This window comes from Rattus norvegicus, chromosome 11 (genome assembly GCF_036323735.1).
Source record: "Rattus norvegicus strain BN/NHsdMcwi chromosome 11, GRCr8, whole genome shotgun sequence".
Taxonomy (NCBI): domain Eukaryota; kingdom Metazoa; phylum Chordata; class Mammalia; order Rodentia; family Muridae; genus Rattus; species Rattus norvegicus.
The window spans coordinates 43,715,752-43,738,671 of NC_086029.1; the positions used below are offsets into that span (position 1 = coordinate 43,715,752).

Consider the following 22,920-nt stretch of genomic DNA (forward strand, 5'->3'; position numbering starts at 1 on the left):
AGCCGGTTTCAGATCTTGTTTCGGTGCAGGCCTGTACTTCTAGAGAACGGTCATCTGCACGGTAAGGGAGTGAGCCAGCAGCCTGTGTGCCAGGCAGTGCTGAGTGAGTACAACCAGCATGGGCAGGATCTGCACCACCGCAGAAAGTCCCATGCAGACCTTTGCCTGCAGCCTGGAAGAGTAAGATCTAACGGGGATAATGTTCAAGGAAACAGGACGTGAACTTTCATCTAGCTGAATTATCTCCCATTAGAGTACGCCTGTGATGCAGGAAGAGAAAGAATCCTGTATATTTCTTCCCAAATAAAGTACTTAATTTCTGCAAACTTAAAATTTTTATTTAGAGTAATAATATTAATTTACTCTGTAATATGATAAAATTATACCTGTGTTTTCAACATCAGCTTTAAAAAATAAAGAAAAGGTTGCTTTTATTTATACATGGATTTTTCTATACTGTACCTGACTGTAATGTCTGTTCAGACACTATGGATGCATCAAGAAGAAAACAAAGAATCATTAGTAAAACAACAAGTTACATTGAAAACTTATTGTGTCACCTTAAAACATCCTGAGGTGGCGCTATTTCTGTCAGGTTGACAACCTGAGTTTGTGTTTGAAGGTAGAACACCAAAGACAATAAATAACAATAACTGGTACAAACCCGTGTGTCTGAGGGTGTCCTGTCCTCATGATGTCCACTGCTTTGCAATATGAAGGTTTTCCTCTTCCAGAAGCTTGTGTGTGTGTGTGTGTGTGTGTGTGTGTGTGTGTGTGTGTGTGTGTGTCTGTCTGTCTGCGCACACGTGAAAGAGAGAGTATGAGCATAAAAATCTAAGAGGTTGAAGGACACCGAAGACACAGAAAGCTATGTCTTAACACCTAACGTTCAATGTTCTGGGACTCTCCAATGATAACTGCTATCATTTCAGCTATAAGAAGACAAGTGCATTAAAACCATCAACTATACTATGTAAAACTATGAAAATTCATGTGGCTATCGAAGTTTTGGGGAAAATGGGATTGGGTATCACATATAAAAACTTCAAAAGTGACACAGCAAAGAAGACAGAGCCTAGTTTTGAAGACAGCATGGCACTATGTATGTTAAATGTATGAAATGCAGGACTATACAACAGTAAGGCATTACAGCTCTTAAAAATATGAAGGTGGCTTGTAGAAATCAGCACCAGAAGGGCACAGCAACTGTGAATGGCAGCAAAAGGGCCCTAAGAAAATGGATGGATGTCGAGCATCAGATGTGGGTGGGTATGGCTCAAAGGGCATTGAACTGCAGAAGGGAAGATGTTTAAGGTATGTGCATATGGCTATGCACGTTTTGCATATCTGCACCCATGCTGGTTCTGCTGGGTAGTTTTCTGCATTTGCCTAATGCTGCTTGCCAGCAAAACCACGCAAAAGCTCATGCAAAACTGGCACCATGTCCACATTATTACCTAACATGTCAACCACACTGGACCAAGCTGTCTCTCAGTGTCAGAATAAGCATGGCATGGAGCTGACCACTTCTGAGAGGCGTGTGACACACGGTGAGCTGTGCAGGGAACTAGACACCTGCCGCTTAGCTTGGGGAGTTCCTGGGCATCTTGCTTCTCCTCTCCCCTCACACTTACTTTCCACTGTTGTTTATTAATGCCTCCACATCAAGTAGGCACGGGTGCAAAGAGGTGACAAAACAGAGCTCAGTCAGTCTCTACTGGAAACCAGGAAGAAGTCTGAAGTTCAAAGACGTAGTAAGTATCAGACTTATTTTAAAAATAGAATTTGAGTAGGTCACATCCCCCAAGACTACTTATACATTCCTAGGAGGCTACTTGTGATAGGCAACCTTCACGGCATCAGGAGAAATCTGACATTCTGTGATCACCTGCATGGTCAGTCTCCAGAGGGCATTACCAGATCCAGGAATGTCCTGTGTGAAGAGCAAGTGCTGGAAGGTTTGGGGCTGAGGAAAGATGTCCACGGCTCTAAAGTCCTAATGGGAACTAAAGGAATCTAAGTGAGCTTGTCAATTATACCCTATCAAAGCTGGAGAGAGGCAGGAAGTCTAATGTATGGCATGTACAATGAATGTTGTTTAGTTTCCTCATAATATTGCTTCTATGTATTCAATAACATGAAAAGTTAATGTTTTTGACATTTAGTACAAGACATACGAAAAGATAAAAAGCTATGTTGGGGGAAAAGTTACTTTGAAAGCTACATATTTAAGACAACTATTAGAATAGGTCATAGGGGTTAGTGACCAATAATAAACACTGCTTTCAATCATTACTGTGATTTAAGCTGATTCAGACAATAACAACCAGTTAGGATGTGATTATAAGAAATTAACCAACACAGAGAGAGGGTTTTTTCAATGAAGCATTGCCTGTAGAGTTGGATTACTGAATGCTTTAAAGTGCTACCCTATGCTCTATGGGATCCTGCCTTGTATCAGGTTAGCAGCACTTAGACTACACAGTCCTCAAGTCATAATCTGTAGAAGAAAGTACACGTAGTGTTCAGAATGAAACAGCCAGTTTGTGGCTAAGTATCACAGTATTAACATTTGACAAGAGAAAAACTTCATTGGAGAATCCTACTTTATAAAAACCACTTGTCCCAAATTATTTAAATCAACTACAGCCTAGAAACTATTCATGTAAATAGGTTTAGTTTGCTTTTTAGGGGGGCTTTTAAAGACTGTAAATAAATGAGGTAGGTAAAATATAAAGTGTGCATACCACGCAAACTCCCAGTAGTTAGAAGTGCCCGGGCTTTGTCGGCTAAGTCGCTGTTCAGAGTGTTTCCCAGAAGCAGAACATCAATGGCTTCTTGCTTGGAGCTGTCGAAGAAGTTATTCTGAATGGTTCTGGTGACAGATCGCGCACCATCTTTTAACTTTCCAGCCTGTTGTGTGAAAAAGGAGCATGGACCCTTGTTTGAAATACTGATTATTTTGCTCAATGGGTATTTTGCAATTTTATATGGATTTTTATAAAATTCTAGTATTAAAAAAGTTCTAATAATTATCTTTTAAATGGGTAACCACATTGAAAGGCTTTAAAATGTAACTTTCCTTTATGGTCCACACAAAGAAAATGATAAACAAAATGCCATAACTTCATCTAGCAATATATGGAGCAGTAAATATTGTGTTTATTTGAATTAAGAAAATGCCTTTCTATATCATAACTTTTAAATGTAAGGATGGGCTGGGTGGGAAAAGATAGCGGGGACAAAGGATGAGACGCTGAACTTACAGTGCCTAGAAAACCTTCTAAGTACTCTGATCGTATAAAAGTAAAATTGTACCGCAATTATTTAATGGTAGTTAAAGACAGAATTGAATCTAAAACCAAAGGTCTTGTTAAAAAAACAAATTTGTAATTACATCTCAAATATGATATATAAATTTTGGTTTGTTTATTAGAGATATTTTGTTGCCTATACAAATATAAATCACAAAAACAAATACCTATTCCAATAGTAAGGGAGTTGATTACAACTTTAATGAACAGGTATTTCACTTATCCATATTATCAGATAATATATATTTTGGTCTTACAGAGTTTTAACTGTCAAAAATAATTTTGGTTTGGAATGTGTCATTTTCATCCCTTTGAAAAGTAACAGTAACTACAGCCTTCTTTTTAAAATAAAGAGCCATTTTTATATGCCACTAAATGCAATATGGCATTAAATCATAATTTTTGTCATGAAATAAATAAAATGTTATTGAAAAAAAGAACACTCACCATTCACATTATCAGGCAATTAATCAAAAGGAGCCGAGAGAAAGGAAAAGAAAGCAGTTTGGATGTTAGATTTTAGCTCAATTCAGACTAGTATATTTAATATTAAGATATAAAGATTCCATATCTATACTTATGTTAGAGATAAGAATACTGAACATATATGCAACTTATGTACATATATTGTCATGGCCACAGCAGAAACCAAAGGCAGAGAAGAATATACATGAGTATTTCAAAGCAACAGTCGGAATGGCAGTGTTTAATAAAATGATTATGCTGTTTTAAAAGGAGTAAATGAAAGTCAAGCAGCCTCAGGTTCTCTACAGACAGCAGTGTTTAGGGAGTGGATTTCTACAAAGCATTCTGAGGGATGAGGTGCCTGCAGGTGAGGCCAGCCTGCAGCAGGGAGCTGACTGAACACAAAGACCTGAGATGCTGAGTTATCCTCATGGGACACAGCTGCTCAGCCGCAGCTCCTGAGACCATTAAGATGGCTAACACTTTCTCCTTTTGTTGACGGGTGTTTTTGTTTTGCTTTTAAACTGGGACTTGTCAGACCTGGTACTCTCTCTATACCCTAGGTTGGTCTTGAGCTTGTGGCAATCCTCCTGTCTCAACTTCTCCAGTGCTGAGATTATAGGTATGAACCACCATACCTAGCTAAATGTTTTCACTTTTATCCAGAAATAATTTGAGGAATTAAGAGATTTAGGAAAAAATAAACTAAGGTCCAGGCCCTTAAAGAGTTAAACAAGATTTAAGTACACAGAATTATAAAACATATTCCAAACACAGCCCCAAATCCTACAACGAAGGCCAAGTACAGAAGAGAAAAGCAACCTGAAACCAATATAAGCAGCCACGAGTCCTGGTGAGGTTCAGAACCGTAACTACAGCCACGCTCCACCCTACTACACAGTGATAGCTTCCTTTTAAAAGCAAAAGAGCAGAGAGTAGTGTCACCAACTGAGCCCACCTATCCTGGGCTCACTGTACTGCTTGTATAAACTGGTGATGGCCCACAGGTCTGTCCACTGCTTGTGACACGCCTCCTAAATAGAGGGCCCGTGTCAAGTGCAGGACACAAAGACGATGAGACAGGATACACTATTAGGACATTGTTGTTGTTGTTGAAATTTTACTTAAAAGCAATATAAACAATTTAAAAAGTAAGAGAGGCAGACAATATTAAACCATATAAAATAACATAAGAATTTTTTAGGTTTCATTAATCATCAGAATCTATGACATGTATCAGACAGGACATGAAAGAATTCTAAAAGACACCTGTTAACATAAAAAACTACTATTTAGAAAGTTATTTCAAAACTCTCTACAGAGAGGAGAAAGATGACAATCAGTGACAGATCCGGCTCTACCTTGGCCTTCCCTTCCAGGGCTCCGGTGCCTGCATATATTTTACTGATTGAATCGCCATTCACAGACCACATGGACCGGAAAACTTCTTGAAAGCGAGTCACCAACTGAGGCTTTTCAGCCAAGCCCAGAGCTTCCAGCTGTTTAGCTAGCATCTGAAAGAGCAAACAAGGATTTTCAAGGTAAATGTAGTAATATAATCATTGTAATGTGACTTTTTTACAACTATAAAATTAAAGTTAAAATTTATGAATATACAACTCTGAAAGTTTTAACACTTTATTGGGCTATGTTTATTACCACTTCAATATTTAAGGTAAAACTTGTAGTTTTTTAAGGTAAAATGGTCTTTCAGGAGATTCAAAAAAGAACATGGATTCGGAAACAAAAGAAGTAATGTTCCCTCAAATTAACTTATAGCCATCCATCCATTTACCTTGCTTACTGAAGAAACAGTCACAACTAATCTATAAAGAAGAGCAGAAATACGCACTGAGGTTCCCTAAATATAAACAGAGTTTTCATCTTGGACTTTGTTCTTGAAGCTTGGGTAATTAAGGTCACAGGAGAAGCAGCAAGCTATTCCTAAGTGTCATAAAGAAAACACCACGGCAGCTTTTTATGTGTGCAGTCTACACTGATGGCATGTTTAAAAGAACTATGGAACCAAGCGCACATTTCAAGGGCTTTTTGGCGACAAACCCTCCAAGGTGGACGGCAATGCATGCATTGTACAAGCTACTGATCTTGGGCTGCAGCAGCATGGGCATGCTGTCTGTCCCTCTTACTAACCCCCCAGTTGGCCATCCCTGCTCTTCTGCTAAGCTCCTTCCCACTTATATTTTCTTCCTTTCTGTTAGGTGTGGTAATTATCTATAATTTCAAAAGATTTAGAAATATATTAAGGCCTCTCAATGGGCTCGTTTTATTACTGAGGCTTATGCTGGAGTTGTTCTGTGTTTACACGGGACATAAAATAGCCCAAGGGTCTCCTTTATTGCTTAAATCTGTCAATCTTTAAGAAATAGGAAAAGCAAATTTCACTTTACTATTATTGGGTATAACTCTAAGTTAACAATAAGTTTTTTAACTGGTTAACCAAATGCGACCAACAGAGAGGCACGTTCTCACGTCACACTTCAGATAGTGAAGGTCCACTGAGACAGACTAGAAATGAACACTTAGTAAGTTAAGTATAAGAACTCCAATAAGTGTGGGCAGATCCTGCAAACACAGCCAGCCACTGAAAGCCAGGGCCTCAATCAAATCTGAATTTATCTAATTACCACCTGCCTTTTTTCACGTCTCCTATGTCATAAAAAATGTCAAGGTTTCAAATGATAGGTTTCAAAAAGAAATCAAAACAGTAAAATTTATTTACTTACATAAAATATATCTCTGCTGCTGAGAATTTTATACAACTGAATTTTCATTTTTGAGACAGAAGCTGAGCTTCAATAATTAATTAACCAACTCACTGGCCAAATTTAAGATCATTAACTACAGAAAAAAAAAATCAGTTACTTTCTATTTCTGCCTTTACAGTTCTTGAAAACTATATCCTTCCTAATGCAAAGAGAATGCACCGCCGCCTTATGACCCTGACTTACTGGACAGGGAAGACCTGGGCAGCTCAGAGCTGCTGCAGTTCACTGACTAGCTGAGACTCTGCCTGCTCTAGACGACATGGTAAGTAAACACTGAAACATACATAAATAATGCCCACTTGGATTGAGTTACAAACTATCAAAAATCTAACTCTATAGAAATATACATGTAAAACCAGATTTTAAAATCCTAAAATAAAATCTTGAAAACTTCAGCATAAAGTTAAAAATCCATGCACACTGTTTCAAGAGACAGGCCAAACAAAACAAAACAAAACAAAACAAAAAAACCGTCAATGATCACTCCAATATACACACAGGCGTCTGTCTAGAAGACATCTTAAGGAACAATAGAAGGAAACAGTTGACAGCTCTCAGAGCAGATGAAGGGACAGTTAAATCACAAGGGTTTGAGAGTGGTGGGGGTGGGGAGAAAGGCAGGAAGTGAAAACAGGCCTAAGAAGGCCCTGCTTCATTACTTTGTACAGCTGAGAAACGGGCTTCACAAGAGCACGCGGGCTGCACACGGCACAGGCAGTGATCTTACCTCTAAGCCAAGGAACGCCTGCACACTGTTTGTTCTATCCAGACAGTCCAGGCAGTTTGTCCGAACTGTACCACTCTGGCACCTGTAACAATTCGATAGTTACACAGCTAGATTACACCAGGAATAAAGTATAAACAAACTGGCTGAAACAGACAGGAAGAAAACTGCATGCCCTTCCACTTCCAACTTTACACCGCCACCATTTTCAGGCACAAAATAACCATAAAAATAGGAAACAGTTAGCACACCTGCCGTCTACATGCTGATGTTTTACTACATGGCTTTTTTTTTTCTTTCTTTTTTTTTGTTTTTTTTTTGTTTTTTTGTTTTTGTTTTTTTTTCGGAGCTGGGGACCGAACCCAGGGCCTTGTGCTTGCTAGGCAAGCGCTCTACCACTGAGCTAAATCCCCAGCCCCACTACATGGCTTTCATTCCATATCTACCACACATTCATTTTAACCAAGCCTGAAGTTAGGAGATGAACAGACATTCAGGTTTATAATCCTACTGTTCTTTCCACAAAAATAACAAATATTTTGGGAATGGTTTTTTTAAACAAACAAACAAGCAAACAAATAAGTTCTCTTCTGCTGACTGCCCTATAAAGCCACGATAACATAAAAGCACAGATTGGAAGAATAACTTTGATATTTGTTCACAAGTTTACTTCCATGTAAAATCTGAACTTAAACCTTTTGACTTTTTTTCTTATTTCATATGCAAAAGCTAAGGATTTAAGTTACACCAATGTGCACAATAAGTAAAAATTTCCCTTTATTTGCATGCAATGGTCTTACTAGAGTCAAGAGTTACTGAAACCTCAACTTCACTGTACGTGGAGTCGGAAGCCAGGTGAACAGCAGCTCCAGTGCTTCCCAGTCACGGGCTATGGAGCTGAGCAAGCCCATGCCTCAGTTTCCTCAGATGCAAAAGGCACCATCACAGATCCTATTTGTTACAATAAAGACACACACACTGCTGCCCCACACTATGTTCTGGATGATGGAACATATTATTATTATTAGTTGAAATCTAGAGAAAAAATCCAAATTTAACATAAAGTATTAAAAATACTTTAAAATTATAAACTGCAACATAAAAAAAGAAAAATTAAAAGTTCAATGTTAAGAATAATTTATATCAAAGTTCCAATTTAAAGAGAAGAATTGAACCACCAAACCTTTGAACTGCACTGCCATCGAAATAAAAAAATCCATAATCTAGAAACTTCTGGACTTGTGGTTTGAGAACACTGTGCAATTTTTCTGCCTTTCCTCCTTTAACCATTTGATGATAATCAAAGGACACCATGTGGATATCAGAAGCGTGTTCAGAGGCTTTCAAGTGACTCTGAAAGTAAAACAGCAAATGTTCACACAGGCGTTGGCTGCGGCCTATCGCTGCAGCACCACAGACACACATGTAATTCCAAGCTGGGACCCAGGGAAGAAGTTCCCTGAAATCCACCCTGCCCCAGTTCCCTGGAATTTTACTAACCCCCAAACCTTTCACTGACATTGGCAGCAGAAGGGACATCTTTTGATACCTAATGGCATTTACTGTTATTATCTAAAACCCATACACTATTCCAGAGGGACTGAGTGGCAATATTAACTCAATACTTAATTAATACTTTAGTTTGGTTTAGAAAATGAAATAGTTTCTAATAACTAGTATTTTATTGTTATGAACAAATTTAGTAAGTAATTTTACCTTCTAGAGAATATAAAATAAAGTACCTTAATTTTTTTTTTTTCAGAGCTGGGGACGGAACCCAGGGCCTTGAGCTTGCTAGGCAAGCGCTCTACCACTGAGCTAAATCCCCAACCTTAATTTTTAACACAAAGTCTAATCAGACATTAAAAGGTTCATCTTTATGCTCTCATTCAATGCTATGCATATTAAGTTCACCTTTAAAATATGGCTCTCAAAAGCATAACGTTTAAGTAACAATTTCCTCACAATCTTAAAAAGTAGCTAATTAGGTTATTTTTCCACTCAACTAGGCTCCTAATTTAAACCTCAGAAAATGTTTTCTGGCTACTTTATGTAGATTGTATAACATAATTTACATCATCCCAAAATTGATCAATTATTGTGCCTCTACTAATTTCTAACAGCCTCAGAGAGTTAAGGGCATCACCAGGACCTAACTTTTGCTCTCTGAGGAGGTGGGGAGTCTGGCTACTTTGTTTTTGTTTCCACTCTAGGTGAGCAAGGGCCAGACAGAAGCTAAAGCTGGTACTCACCTGGAAGGCCTTGCTCAGCATATGCTCACCCTCCTTAGATCCAAGCAGATTTACTACTATTTGTTTACCATATAAGTCCTTAAGGGTTCGGAAATGCCTATTGACAAAAGACAGGAAACAGCATATAGTCTCCCCCAGTAAACAAGAAACTCCTAACATTTGCTAACTTGGATATAACCCACCCTACATGTTCTCAAACATCTGTATTCACAAAGTTCAGGAAGCACAATTTTCTCTCTGACTTATGGATGCTATACTCTCTGGAGCTCCCACTGGAGCTCCCACTGGAGCTCTGGGGTCGCCCAGCCTCTAGCTCACTTCCCATGGTGAAGCGAACAACGGACAAAGCAGATTGGAGCACACTGGGCCCTTCTGATGGCCACCTGCTTCAGCAGTGTTCAGAAGGGCCTCCTGACTAGCTTGAGCCCTTGAAGGCTCCCTTAGCGATGGCTTTTCTTCCCACAGTTTCTGTTACCTAAGGTCAATCAGGGCCCCAAAATGCTAACACCTGTTCTGACTCTTTCCTCAGAGATGTTACATTGTGCATTAATTTTAGTTTAGCACAGTTATAATTCTCCCATTTAAAAAATTTTTATTGAGAATTTCATACATGCATATAATACAATTAGTTATTAATAAGAGTTAATCTCTCACTATCTATTAATAAATTAAAGTTTAATATATTTATATATGCTCAAGAGAAACTTAAGTGCAAGGTATAGTTAATAGTTTCTGTTATATATAGCAATGCTGCACAAAGCAAATACCACATGAACTTCATCTACAGTACTACACAAAAATAACCAGTTCTACCTGTCAAAGGCAGGCGCATTGGCTTCAAATCCCCTTGACATTCGAACACGATGAGATCCCACCTTAGGCAAGAAAAAAAATTTAATCATTACCCAAACCACTGTCGGGACAAAAGAAACATCACTACTTGCAATCCAAGTAATTCATTTAGTGACCACAGTAACCAGAAGGCCTCTCTCAGGGTAATTTGTTTAGAGTTCAAGGGGCCCCTATTCCTAGCTGTAAGAAGCAGTCGGATAGAAAAAGAACGGTGGCCAGGCATGCAGGCACGCAGATGTATTGCAGCACTCATCCTCACACTGATGGAAACAACAACAACAACAACAAGCCCAATCTACATGTAGAAACTTGGATTTAAAAAGTAACATAAGAGCTTGGCTTGGTATTGTTTGTTGTGTGAATCATCTACATTTAGCATACAACAGAGAGGGTTTTCTATGCTTTGTATCTTTTAACAAAGACAGAAAGGAAAATACATAAGGTGATACGGCCAACATGCAAAGTTCACTTTTATTTCCATGACATAAGAAGACTAGGAAGCGAGAACAGAAAGGAGACACAGGAGAGAGGAGAGGGTGAGAAGCCATGGCAGGTGATGTTAAGATTCTGCTCTGTGTATTTACAGGTTGTTATTAATGTTCCTAAGGGATGGATGGTACCAGGCTTTGTATGTTTAAGTGGGCAATTATATCTATCAATTGGATCTAAGATTATTGTGTTGTGTGTTCTTTTATGTGAGGGTTTGAGTGTAGGAAAGTGTGCGGCTGGGATGTTTCCACCAAGATACCTAGTAGATATCTTGGGGCACTGTGGTGCAGACCTAGGGAGGTAAAAGACAATCATACTTATATTATTTTTATATTTATACAACAACAAGCCATGGTAATGTATGCCTATAATCCCAGCACGGGGAAAGGTAAATAGGTCAGAAGCTCAAAGGCATTCTTAGATACTTGAAACTCTGTCTCAAAAAAAAAAAAAAAAAAAAAAAAACTTAAGTAATTTGAATACTGTTTTGCCTTCTCATTATGTACTTTCCAATAAATTATATTCATCTTTTCTCTGCTCCAGCTTAAAAAAGAAGAAGAAGAAGAAGACTAGGAAGCTAGGCACGGTGGTACACCTTTAATTCTAGCACTGGGGACTGAGAGATAGGAAGAATGCTGTCAAATTCAAGACTAAACTGATCTACGTGGATCCAGGCCAGGGCTACATAACATAGTGAGACCCTGTTTTTAAAAAAAAAAACAAACAAACACGTGTCTTTGACTCTCATAATGGTCACATATGCTGTAAATGATAAAAGGAAATAGAAAAGAAAAAAAGAACAAGCTATACCCACTAGGAAATACTCATTAATAGCAATTTTTTGATGGTAGAGATTTTTGAGTGCTTTCATACATACTATCTACCTTATTTCAAACTTAAATATATATTCTGTTTAAGTTCCATGTAACTATTTTTTTAAAATGTTCAGATGAGAGATTTACATTCCTGACCAAAATTTGTACTTTTCCAAGTAGCCTATTACTAACAATGTCCACGTGTCTTTTTCTCTATGATGGTAAAGACTCTAGTTATCTCATCTCAGTAAAACTCCAAACACACTAAAGAACAAACCAAGCCAAACCATTCCTTCCTGGAGCTGGAAAGATAGCTCAGTGGTTAAGAGCACTTGTTGCTCTTCCACGGGACCTGAGTTCAAGTAGCACCCATGTCAGGTAGCTCACAAGTGCCTGTAGCTGCAGACTCAGAAGGGGAGCCTGGACACAAGTGATGTGTGCATGTACACGTTCCTGCCCTCCCACCCCCCAAATACAAAGAAGGAAGTAATTTTTTCCTGCAGACTCAGATTTTCCAGGCCAATCTCATGGCCACATAACCATAAGAACAGCACATTTTGCAGAATTAAGAATCTTGTGCTAGTGGAAAAAACACGATGGGGAATATCTGCCTAATGTGGGTTATACTTTTTTCCTCACACAGGCAAGAGGAGGGACTGAGAGACCTAACGTTTCTCTGAGACTTATGGATCAACGTTTTCCAGAAGTCTTTCCTGCTAATCCATGAACAAAGCAACTTGTTAAAAGGGGTTAAGCAGGAACTCTGCCATGTCAACTCCACAGTGCAGAACTATAAACCCAGCTTCGAGAGGTAGACACAAGAGGACCACAGCTCCAGACAACACACCACCATAAATGGATGAACAAAAAAAAAGTCAGTCCCTAAGATAAATTCTCCTCCTGAGAATATATGAAACAGAACCATTTCTAACAGCCCTAAAGCAAGAGTCCTAGTTTTATTCCACAGAACAGTTGATCCTTGGCATTTTTATTTTTGAAAATCAGTTGTCTATTTTTATACTTTCTTAAAAATAAATAATGTATTTTCATTTTTTTAATTACCACTCTTTTAGAACAATAGAGGAAATGTTTCAGTATTTACAAAAAGGATCCATTCTCAGGAGGCTAAAGCAGGGCAAGTGCCATATGTTGGAGGGCAGCCTGGGATACACCAGCCAGGTCTATATTGCAAGAACCTTTCTCAAAACAAAAGCAAAGACCAATCTTACTCAAAGGAAAGTTGATTTTAGAGACCACTAAAGTAAATAACTGTGAAAAACAGAATCAAGCATCTCTCCAACCAGTCAACAACAGACCAGCTAGGTCATAATTTAGGAGAATTCTTAGAGTATCTCAGTGACTCAAAATTTACTGTCTCTCTGAAGACATGCATGGTTTACAACATGAAAGTTTTCAGAGAACATTAGCCAGCAAGATTCCCAGTCAGGTGAGAAGGAAGAAGCAAAATCCAGTCCAAGGGGGCTCCTTTAATGTAGCTATTCAGGATCCAACTTTTCTAAACAATCAAATACCATGATTCAGGACCTCCTGAAAAAGTATCAGACAAGCAGTACGATGTGGGCCTGTGACTCAACCACTGTTCTCCAAACAAGAGCATTCACCTTGCATCAGGCTGGGGCTTTAGGACTGTTCTCAAATCGATACTCCCAACTACTCACCAAAGATCACAAAAGCATAGGAAAAGTGAGGCTGGGCAGGCATGCTCTTCTAAGAGAGTCAGTCAGGAAGCTGCCCTATGCTTAAAACAGTCTACACCTGGCTGGATGTGGTGGCACACATCTTTATACCAGCACTCGGGAGGCAGAGGTAGGTGAATCTCGGAGTTCAAGGCCAGTTTGGTCTACATACAGAGGCTCCAGGCCAACCAGAACTACAGTGAGACTCTACCTCAAAATAAACAACAAAACAAAATAAAAGCCCACCACCTTCCAAAACAACACCACCACCCCCTCACATCAGTCAGACTAGTCTAGACAATAACTAAGAATGTTAGCAAAACAGAACAAGTATTCATTGCGTTGTTAGTCCTTGGCATACCTTAAGTAAACTAACACTGGAAAATTCAGAGGCCTCCACTTCCTACAGGGGAAGCAGGGCTTTGTTTTCATTCTCAATACTGAGACCCAGCTGCTGGATCCCACAGCAGACAGAGGCCTACAATGAACATGGCTCTTTAAAGTCCTAAGCACTTTCCAATAGAATTCATGTCAGAATAGATTTTTGGAAATAATTTAACATAACCTTATATTTTTAAAATATTTCATAAAGATGAAGTATTATGTTTTTAAAAATGAAGTTAAAATTCATCAGGAATATCCTGAGAATGATAAGACATCACATATTATAAAGCAAAGGTCGGGCCACAAACATGTCACTGAGCCAGCAGTGGCTCACCGGACCTGCTGCTGCTGTGTGCCAGGCACTGCTTCCCGTGGTTTTAGTTAGCCTACATGGCAATCCCAGGAAGGAGGTAGTATTCACGTCATTCTCATTTACAGATGAGGAGACTGAGACAGAAAGAGGGATTCAGTCACTTGTGGAAGATCACCTAGCTAGCAATGGTAGATAGACAGAGAAAGGGCTATAAGTAAGTCAGGAATAGAGACTTTTTTAGCTACTAAATTCTCCTACAGAGTAACTCATTCTACACTATAGTTATGAGAAAATAATAATGAAAACATTGTTTTAAATCTTGAAATCTAAAATACTGAACAGCTCCTAAGTTGCTACAGTTATGTTATGTGGTTTGGAAGTGGTCCGTCCCTTAAGCTTTCCTGATGGAGGTTTGGTGCCCAGGGTGCAGGGCTGGTGATGGTGTGGAACTGTTAGGAAGCGGGGGCCTTGTGGGGCGGGAACACTGGTTCCCTGTGGCGCACTCTACGGAGCCAGCAGTCACAGAGGCCTGAGTTGAATATGGGACATTTTCTTTGGCTTCCTGTTGAGAGACATTCCCACATATACCCCGTGGTAAGGCCGTGCGTGAGGTGCCAAACCAATTGGCCTGTCCAGTTGTGACTTCTGATCTCTAAAATTATCAGCCAAAATAAAAATAAGACTTTTTTCTCTATGAAATTAGCCTGACTATAGTAGATCACTACAGCAATAAACAGCAGCTAACCCAGAACTGAAAGGAAAGGCGCCCCAGAGAAGGTGTTCTGCAGAGCCTCCCTTGTGAGTGTTACGCACAGAGAATGATCAGTAAACTTGAAGAACCATGTTGAAAATATGGACAATGTGGAAATTTTCAAAAGAAAACAACAATAACAAGAAAACAACTGACTGTCAGGCACATACTTGCAACCCTGGTTGCTCCCAGAACAACGGAACAGATCCTCGGATTTGTATGAAGGAGGAGACACAGTCATCTAAGTATATAACCTACCAAAAAAGTCCAAAGAAAAAACTGTTAATTCTGGATTAGAAAAGCAGCCACTAAAGTCTCTGAGCGCTGTGAGGGCCACTTATGAATAAACTGTCCCAATCAAGGCAACCAACAACAGGAGACTAAGAGTTTCAGTTAATGATAATATTGAACAAGAAAACAATAAAATGTAAAAACTCAACTTTAAAAAAGGAACTCCTTTTTAATCTCACTGTTATATACATATACCCTTGTATTTCTTTTAATTTGTTCCTTAGCCTTTTTATATTTTTCCAAACCTAATTTAAAGATCTGAGTGGGGCTAATTTACAGCCTGAAACTTTAGCCACAGCTAAGCCATAACTTTAAAATTTTAGGACTCTTAAAGATAAATATGTACACATAAAATATTTTTATTAAGCAACTTGCTCTATGATTGAAGATTTTAAAATTTACTGTCAAACGTGGAGCCCTGACTATGTAACAATACTTAATTAGTATTATATACCTGTGTGAGTTTGCTCTAGGAAAGCCTTTCTTAAGGCCAATAAGTAGTCAAGAACACCAACACTAAACATGACAAAATGCATTTGCAAAGGACAGGTAACTGTCACCTAGCATCTCCCGTGTCCCTCACAAGAGCATTACCTAGTACTTCCTGAGTCTGTCTTACAACATTGTAAGACACACAAAGCACTGTGTTACCTGCTCTGTCTCTACAAAGTTGGCAACATGACCGTCATCATTTGTTCCCCGGACGTTGAACCTTGTCCCAGCTCGCTCACAGCTTAGTCTTGAAATGAGGCAAGCTTTTGCCTGTTTATGGGCAGCATAAATTGTTCTAATCTCTACTCCTCCACACATGAGCCGTAACAACCAGTCATCACAATTCACACCATAGTGCTTGAGATGCAGATGCAAAGACTGATTCCTAAAGGAGGAAGAAGTGATGGATTAGGTTACTAAGTACAAAAGATACACAGAGGACATTTTATAACATCAGTATTATTATTAAAAGGCTCCCCAAATAAAGAATACATTTACATTTGCTATGCTAAAAACAAGGTTATAGAATGAGATGCAGATGCCTCATCAGGTGAGCCAGTGAACTTGCCTGTGGTATTGGTAAAACATTTCTAGGGTATAGACTATAGCATACACAGAACTTAACTTGTTCCGAAAGGGGTTTTGCAAACACAGTCTACTTTAAAGAGACATATATATAAGACTTATATATAAAGAGACTTATCTAAAAGGCTATATTTTAATTAAGTTTAAATAGCCAGCATAGTTAGTAGCTGTCATATCACACAACTTAAGGCAGTGTTTTCTATATCTCCAAAAAAATTTTTGTTTCAGTTTTGGTCATGAAATCCAGGACACCACTCATACTAACAAGTGCTTTATCTGAGCACACCCACAGACCCATACAAACACGGTAGTACCTTAGGTATCAGACAAGGCCTAGTTTACAAACTTGAAGGGAAAATTTTTTTATTCAAGCAAAGACACAGCCCAATGGTCAAAAAAGATAAAAAATATTTAGTGTCACAATGACTAAACTGTGAATGGGGGAGTGAGCCCTACCAAGTCAGTCCCCCCCCTCCCCGTGTAATACTCTTTAGAAGTCTGTCTTCTATTGGAACCTTAGTCTTCCACAGAACACATATGGAAGACTCTGGAATATTCTAGGGAACCCACTAAAAAAGACGCCTTTCAGCAAACGATTCCATCAGTTCAAAAGTTACTTTTCTCTATATTACTGTAAGCTCAAGTTTTAAGATGTTGACCCATTTTAAATGGACTTTAAATGTTTTACGATACCCTGGTATCTTACAAAAAGAGAACAGGAATATAACAGTACCTTCCTAAACACAGTAAAAAGGAACAAAGCTGCTTTCAGTTAATACTAGGTAGAGGCCATGTGCACATTTGTAGACCAGCTACCATCCTAAGCCTTCCTGCTATTTACAAAGCAGACTGGGATACAATGTGAAGTCCAGCAGCCATTACTTATTTGGCTGATACCATGACCCATGCTCTCATACTTTACTCTTATTCACACCGACCTGAGGAAAACCTCACCAATTCTGACCCAACATGTCGGAAGGGCTATGTCACGGTGTAGACACGTGATGTAGTTGCTCTCATTTGAATGGAGCGTGGACCTGAGGCACTGCAAGCAGGTAGCTTCTCTTGGCTCTGCTGTAACTTACATTCTCCCTCCATCACTGCCAATGCATGGCCGTGTTATTTATTCTATTTACATCTATGCAAGTCTTGAACAATAGCAGCTTAAGCTCTCTAATGGAACACAACTACAGTTTTTGAAAGAGGTATTTGGCAGTCTAGCTACAAAGCTTACTCTATATCTTTCAAAGAAAAAAAGAGACAAAGCTACAATGATATGAATTCTAAAACTTCCATTTTTTTTCCTACGCAAAATTAAACTCAAATATTTCAATCTTTAGCAAAACACAAGTTCAATCTATTGATCCCTGGACTAAGATCTAAGACTAAGATCCCTCAGGCTAAGATCTAAACTTGTCCTGATCCCCACCTTTAATTAACGAAAAGAAAAAGAATTATTTCTACTACTGAAACATTGCCAACACAATTGCACCTGTCTGGACTTCCTACTGCGGTGGGAGTTTCTCTCTGTCCATCTGGGATGGAGATAGGAGTGAGTGAGTGAGGACAGAGAGGCGTGGCAGCTGCCCCAGCACAGCGGGACTACCACTATTTACTTCAAGGGCTTTAAGGTCCTACTAGAGAAACCCATAGGATCGACAGGCTTCACTTTGGAAAGCCTCTGTGTGTGTCTGACAAAGTACGTTCCATCTTCTTCCTCTCCTTTGCCAAGCCCAAGACCCTGACAGGCAATGCTCTACAGACTGTTTATCTGCCCTTGTGCTCCATTCTCTCTCTTCTGTGAGTCAAGACTCTTGCACATAAACTATGAGACAAGTTTGTCTTCTCTCCTCAAGCTGTCCTTAACACGGAGCCCTCTGACAGCCGGAGCAAATGTGTCAGAGCTGAATGTACAACTAAGAACCACACAGTATGCTGAGAGGGAGAGGGAGGATGGCCTCAGAGCAAATGCTTCGAATCTGAAGACCAAGATGGGGCTTTAGCTTTACAATGTGTGTTAATATGGTGAAATATAATTTCTATATGCAGTAAAGAGAAGTCATCACTGATGCGGCCACAGACAACAGAAACACCATAACTAGAAGCACTGAAATCCAGTCTGCTACACAACTTTCAGTCTGATGTGTTCTGATCCCCATTTGTGCTTGCCTGTAGCACAGCACATTGGTACCTCAGGTAACACCCTGGATACCCACCCAAGTTTTAGTGACTGCAGTGCAGACTGTGTCTAGTGCAGGGCTTCTTCAGAGCCTGCTGCTCTCACACCAGACATCTGCTCAGGCTACAGGACTGCTCAGCTGCCTGACGTGCACAAAGCACATTCGATTTCCAGCACAAAAAAGAGGCTCAGCTACTTACTATCTTAACACTGAAAATAAGGAAATGCTGCTTAGAAGGTCGATCGTGTCAGAGATGATGAACTAAGCTAAGAATGAGTGACACCTACAGACAAATGCCACAGATGGGTAGTTCTCAGATGAGAGCACGGTTGAGTCCAGCTCAGGAAGAGCCTAATTGCTTCATCCCATATGGCAGCTCCACCAAGGCTGCCACGCTCTGCTGCACGCACAGGGCAGGGAAGAGTACGCTCATCAACCATTTCCACCCTTTGCTCTCTCCATGGAGCACACTAGGCCCCACATCTCTGAGCTATCACAGAGTAAATAATTACAAAGGAAGAAAGATAACAGAGACTCACCAGAAAAACCTATTGTCAGTTGTGTGCTCCTGCATGCTTCGATGTGCGTTCAGACTCAGATCTAAGCTGACTCCAGATGCAGACCATGCAAAATAAAAGTTTCCTGAGTTCAAAACCTTTCGTACTTCTGAAATGCGGTCCTCATCTGAAGCATCAACTCGAAGTGATATAAACTCAGTGGAAGTAACTCGGAAGACTTCAGATTCTTGAATTTTCCCAACAGACATGCATCCAGTGACTAGGACCAGATAATGCAACATGGTATCACCTGCGAAAACCAAAGATTTTACTGGACAGAACACCAACTTTTCAAGCTTATAGCTTCAACTCACATAGTTTCTCCTGACGACTTCCTGCGTTTCCATCTTTAAAATCTGATGTTGTAATTTTTTTGTTTCTTTTTTCAAGACAGTCTTTCTATGCTTCATAAACTGACTTAGAACTCCTAATTCTCTGGCCTCAGTCTAGCAAATGCAGGGATTAGAGTGAGTACCACCATGCCTGGCCATTCTGATTATTCTAAACTCTTCATCAATATGTTTAAATTTACAACTATAGGTATTTTTTTTCCAGGGGAAAAATTCTTGTTTAAATACATTCAGTATGTGAAACACCAAAACATTAAAGAGACAATGTCACATTCACAAAATTATTTCTATACCTAATCTGAGATAGATGGACAGAAAGTTCAGATGAGATAGTGAATGTCCAAGTGTCTTATAATGGTTAAATTTAAAATGTAGATCAGGGAATGATGGAAACAAGGCCTTGTAACAATTCAATAAGCAATCTGGTTCATGAAAACTTTCACAGACTTCGTGTGGTTTTGTTCTCTTTCTTTTTTGTGGCAAAGGGGTGATATTGGGATCCATTCTGTGGCCCTAACTCCTGAATACCAGGAGTTTTAAATTTTTCATGTAATGACAACAAAAATCTTATGAAATTATGAGTTAGCATCACAGGCATTGCATGGTTCTTTACATATTACCCAGACTAAATTGAGTGAATCAGCATGACCATCCTGTAATATGATTCCCTATGAAAGGGAGGAAAACATTTATGTCATGATTCCTTAAGATAAGACAGTAAACAATCCAGCACAGTCTTTTGCATATGACAGATTAATAACAAGGGTAATCCCCTCTTGGCAGGCTAGCGCTGCTCAAAGCAGTCCATCAACTCTTGGACACAATAAACACACAATAAGAAAAGTACCTGAATCATAATGAAAACCTATATAGCTAAATCCACACTTTAGTTTACTTACTTTTTAAAAAAATGTCATAGTTAGACTTCATCAAGGAAGAAAACCACATGTTATATATGCATGATAATGTAAGCTTCCTTTTTTTATTGGATATTTTCAATAAACATTTCAAATGTTATTCCGTTTCTGGGTTTCCTGGACATAAGCCCCCTATCCCATCCCCCTTCCCTTTCTTCTTCTATAAGGGTGTTCCCCCTCCCCAACCACCCCACCTCCCCACCTTGACATTCCCCTACACTGGGGGTGTCCAGCCTTGGTGGGACTAAGGGCTTCTCCTCCCATTGGTGCCCAACTAGGGCATCCTCTGCTACATAAGCATGGTCTGTTCATGTGTAGTCTTTGGGTGGTGGTTTAGTCTCTGGGAGCTCTGGTTGGTTGGTATTGTTGTTCTTGTGGGATTGCAAGCCCCTTCAGCTCCTTCAATCCTTTCTCTAACTCCTCCAATGGGGACCCTGTTCTCAGTTCAGTGGTTTGCTGCTAGCATTCGCCTCTGTATTTGTCATGCTCTAGCTGTGCCTCTCAGGAGACAGCCATATCAGGCTCCTGTCAGCATGCACTTCTTGGCTTCATCAATATTGTCTAGTTTTGGTGGCTGTATATATATGGGCTGGGGCAAGCATACTTTCTTACATAGACCCTTAAAAACATGGACGAGGTCTAGTCTCTGAACCACACTTCAAGTCATACTTTGTATACACAAATTGCTAATCATAAAAGTTACCCAGAAGACCATGGTAACATTAAGTCAGGACTGGAGAGATTGCGCAGTGGTTAAGAGTCCTGCTCTTCCAGAGGACCCAAGTTCAATTCCCAGCACCCACATGGTGGCTTTCAACTAACTGTTTGAGCTCTAGTCCTAGGGGATCTGAAACCCTATTCTTTTTTTTTTTTTTTTTTTTTTTTTTTGGTTCTTTTTTTCGGAGCTGGGGACCGAACCCAGGCCCTTGCGCTTCCTAGGTAAGCGCTCTACCACTGAGCTAAATCCCCAGCCCCCTGAAACCCTATTCTTAATTCAGTGGGCTATGTGCGCATCTTTTACAGACATACATGATATACATCAAAAACTCTTACACATAAAAATAAACAATTTTAAGTTAAAAAAGAACATTAAATAGCAGACATTTCTGACTCTAGAATAGATGCTTTTCCCACAATATACTAGGGAATCAGCGTGTTTCTCATACGGACTCCTATTCCTTAATATACTGAGAAGAAGAAAGATAATACTTTCATTTTCTGCTGATGTATTTCAACAGAACACTGTCCTTGGATCCTAAAACGAAAGAAACATATAAGATTAGCCTAATTATTTTTATGGTATGTGTAGGAGTGTTTTCTCTGTATGTATCTATGTGCACCACATGTAACCCTGGAGTTATGAGCTACTATGTGAGTACTGGAAAGCAAACCTGGGTCCTCTGTAAAAAGACCTCGTACTTTTAACCACTGAGGCAGGCAGCTGCAGGAAAGGCACGGTCTGTTTGCTTTAGGGGTATGACCTCTGATACACTGATCACACACCAGGAATAGACCCCACAACCACGAGTGCTGGTTAACCAATGTATAGGTTTGAGAGAGGGATGGGGGAGGGAGGGATGGTGAGAGATTGAGATAGAGAGGGGGGGAGGGAGGGAGCGGGGAGAAGGAGAGGGAGAGTTTGTTGGGTGAGGATTGGCAGTAGATCTGGAAGGAGCTGGGTGGTTAAATATGATCAAAATACATTACATGAAGTTCTCAGTTAATAAAAATATTTTAAAAGATTATCCTGATGAATATTTAAAAGGTATATAATACTTAAAGCTCAAATACTGGGTCTGAAATGATATACAGGAAGTCTCTGCCATCTTTAGAACTATAAAAACAGAAATGAAAAAGTAGATGAACCACACTGAACAACAAACTTACCAAGATTTAATCGTAAAACTCCCAAAAGTCCATATGCATCCAGCACTTTGGCATATGTGCCTTTAATGGCCTCCTTTTCTGCAGATGCTGTTAAAAATAATAATTGAAAACATTAGAATCTATTTAGTTACAAAGCCAGATTTGAAACAAAATTTCAAAAATGTGATACGTTTCCCCATTTATTTATTTGTTGATCTATTTTCCTATTTATTTATCTGTTTTCTCTTTTCCCTCTCTGATTTTAGACCCGCATTACTTGGTTTTCCCCTATGTCCCAGGGCTATCTAGTCTGTTATTGACCACTCAAGCTGTGTCAGGTCTGGGTTCACCTCCTGAAGTGAGCCTCGAGCCAAATCAGTTGTTGGTCAGTTACTCCCGCAAGCTTTGTGCCACCATTACCCTAGCAGATCTTACAGGCAGGACACCACTGGGGATAAAGGGTTGCGGCTGGCTTGCTGCTTACGTCACTCTTGATAACGTGCAGAACCCCTTTCTGTATCAAGGACGCGGGAACATAGGGATAAAGGTGTCTGTGGGCACTGGCTCAGTATCTCCATGTTTGATATAGGTGTCGGGGTCCTAACACTGCATTAGGTATTCTGTCCAAATAGTAGTAGAGCTTTCTTGCTGGACTTACATAATTTCAAGTGTCTAGTGAGTCCGTTTTCTTGTCCATAGCCTGCTTTACTCACCCTTTTATTCTTGATACTGGAATAGTGCCTGAACACAGAAGCTGAATACATTTGTAAATACTGCTCACCACTGCTTGACCACACAGTTTAGCATGGCAGTGGGCAGTCTTTAATGCATCTCACTTCC

At 39.6% G+C, this 22,920-nt stretch overlaps 1 protein-coding gene across 37 annotated transcripts in view; it reads right to left on the minus strand.

The window, feature by feature from the left end:
- Synj1 (synaptojanin 1) overlaps positions 1-22,920 on the minus strand; it is a 76,818-nt gene that overhangs the window by 37,043 nt on the left and 16,855 nt on the right. For 13 of the 37 annotated variants that reach the window (NM_053476.4, XM_063270811.1, XM_063270806.1 and 10 more), the window contains exons 3-13: positions 22,102-22,188; positions 18,930-19,197; positions 15,785-16,010; positions 15,013-15,096; positions 10,355-10,416; positions 9,542-9,638; positions 8,473-8,642; positions 7,293-7,374; positions 5,141-5,293; positions 2,748-2,904; positions 463-486 (exon numbers count right to left, since the gene is read on the minus strand). In NM_053476.4, coding sequence (NP_445928.3) covers positions 463-486; positions 2,748-2,904; positions 5,141-5,293; positions 7,293-7,374; positions 8,473-8,642; positions 9,542-9,638; positions 10,355-10,416; positions 15,013-15,096; positions 15,785-16,010; positions 18,930-19,197; positions 22,102-22,188 — 1,410 coding nt within the window. Of the gene's footprint in view, positions 1-462; positions 487-2,747; positions 2,914-3,761; positions 5,102-5,140; positions 5,294-7,292; positions 7,375-8,472; positions 8,643-9,541; positions 9,639-10,354; positions 10,417-15,012; positions 15,097-15,784; positions 16,011-18,929; positions 19,198-22,101; positions 22,189-22,920 lie in introns of those variants that run through there. The other 24 variants (XM_039088696.2, XM_039088695.2, XM_039088693.2 and 21 more) reach the window with 4 other exon arrangements.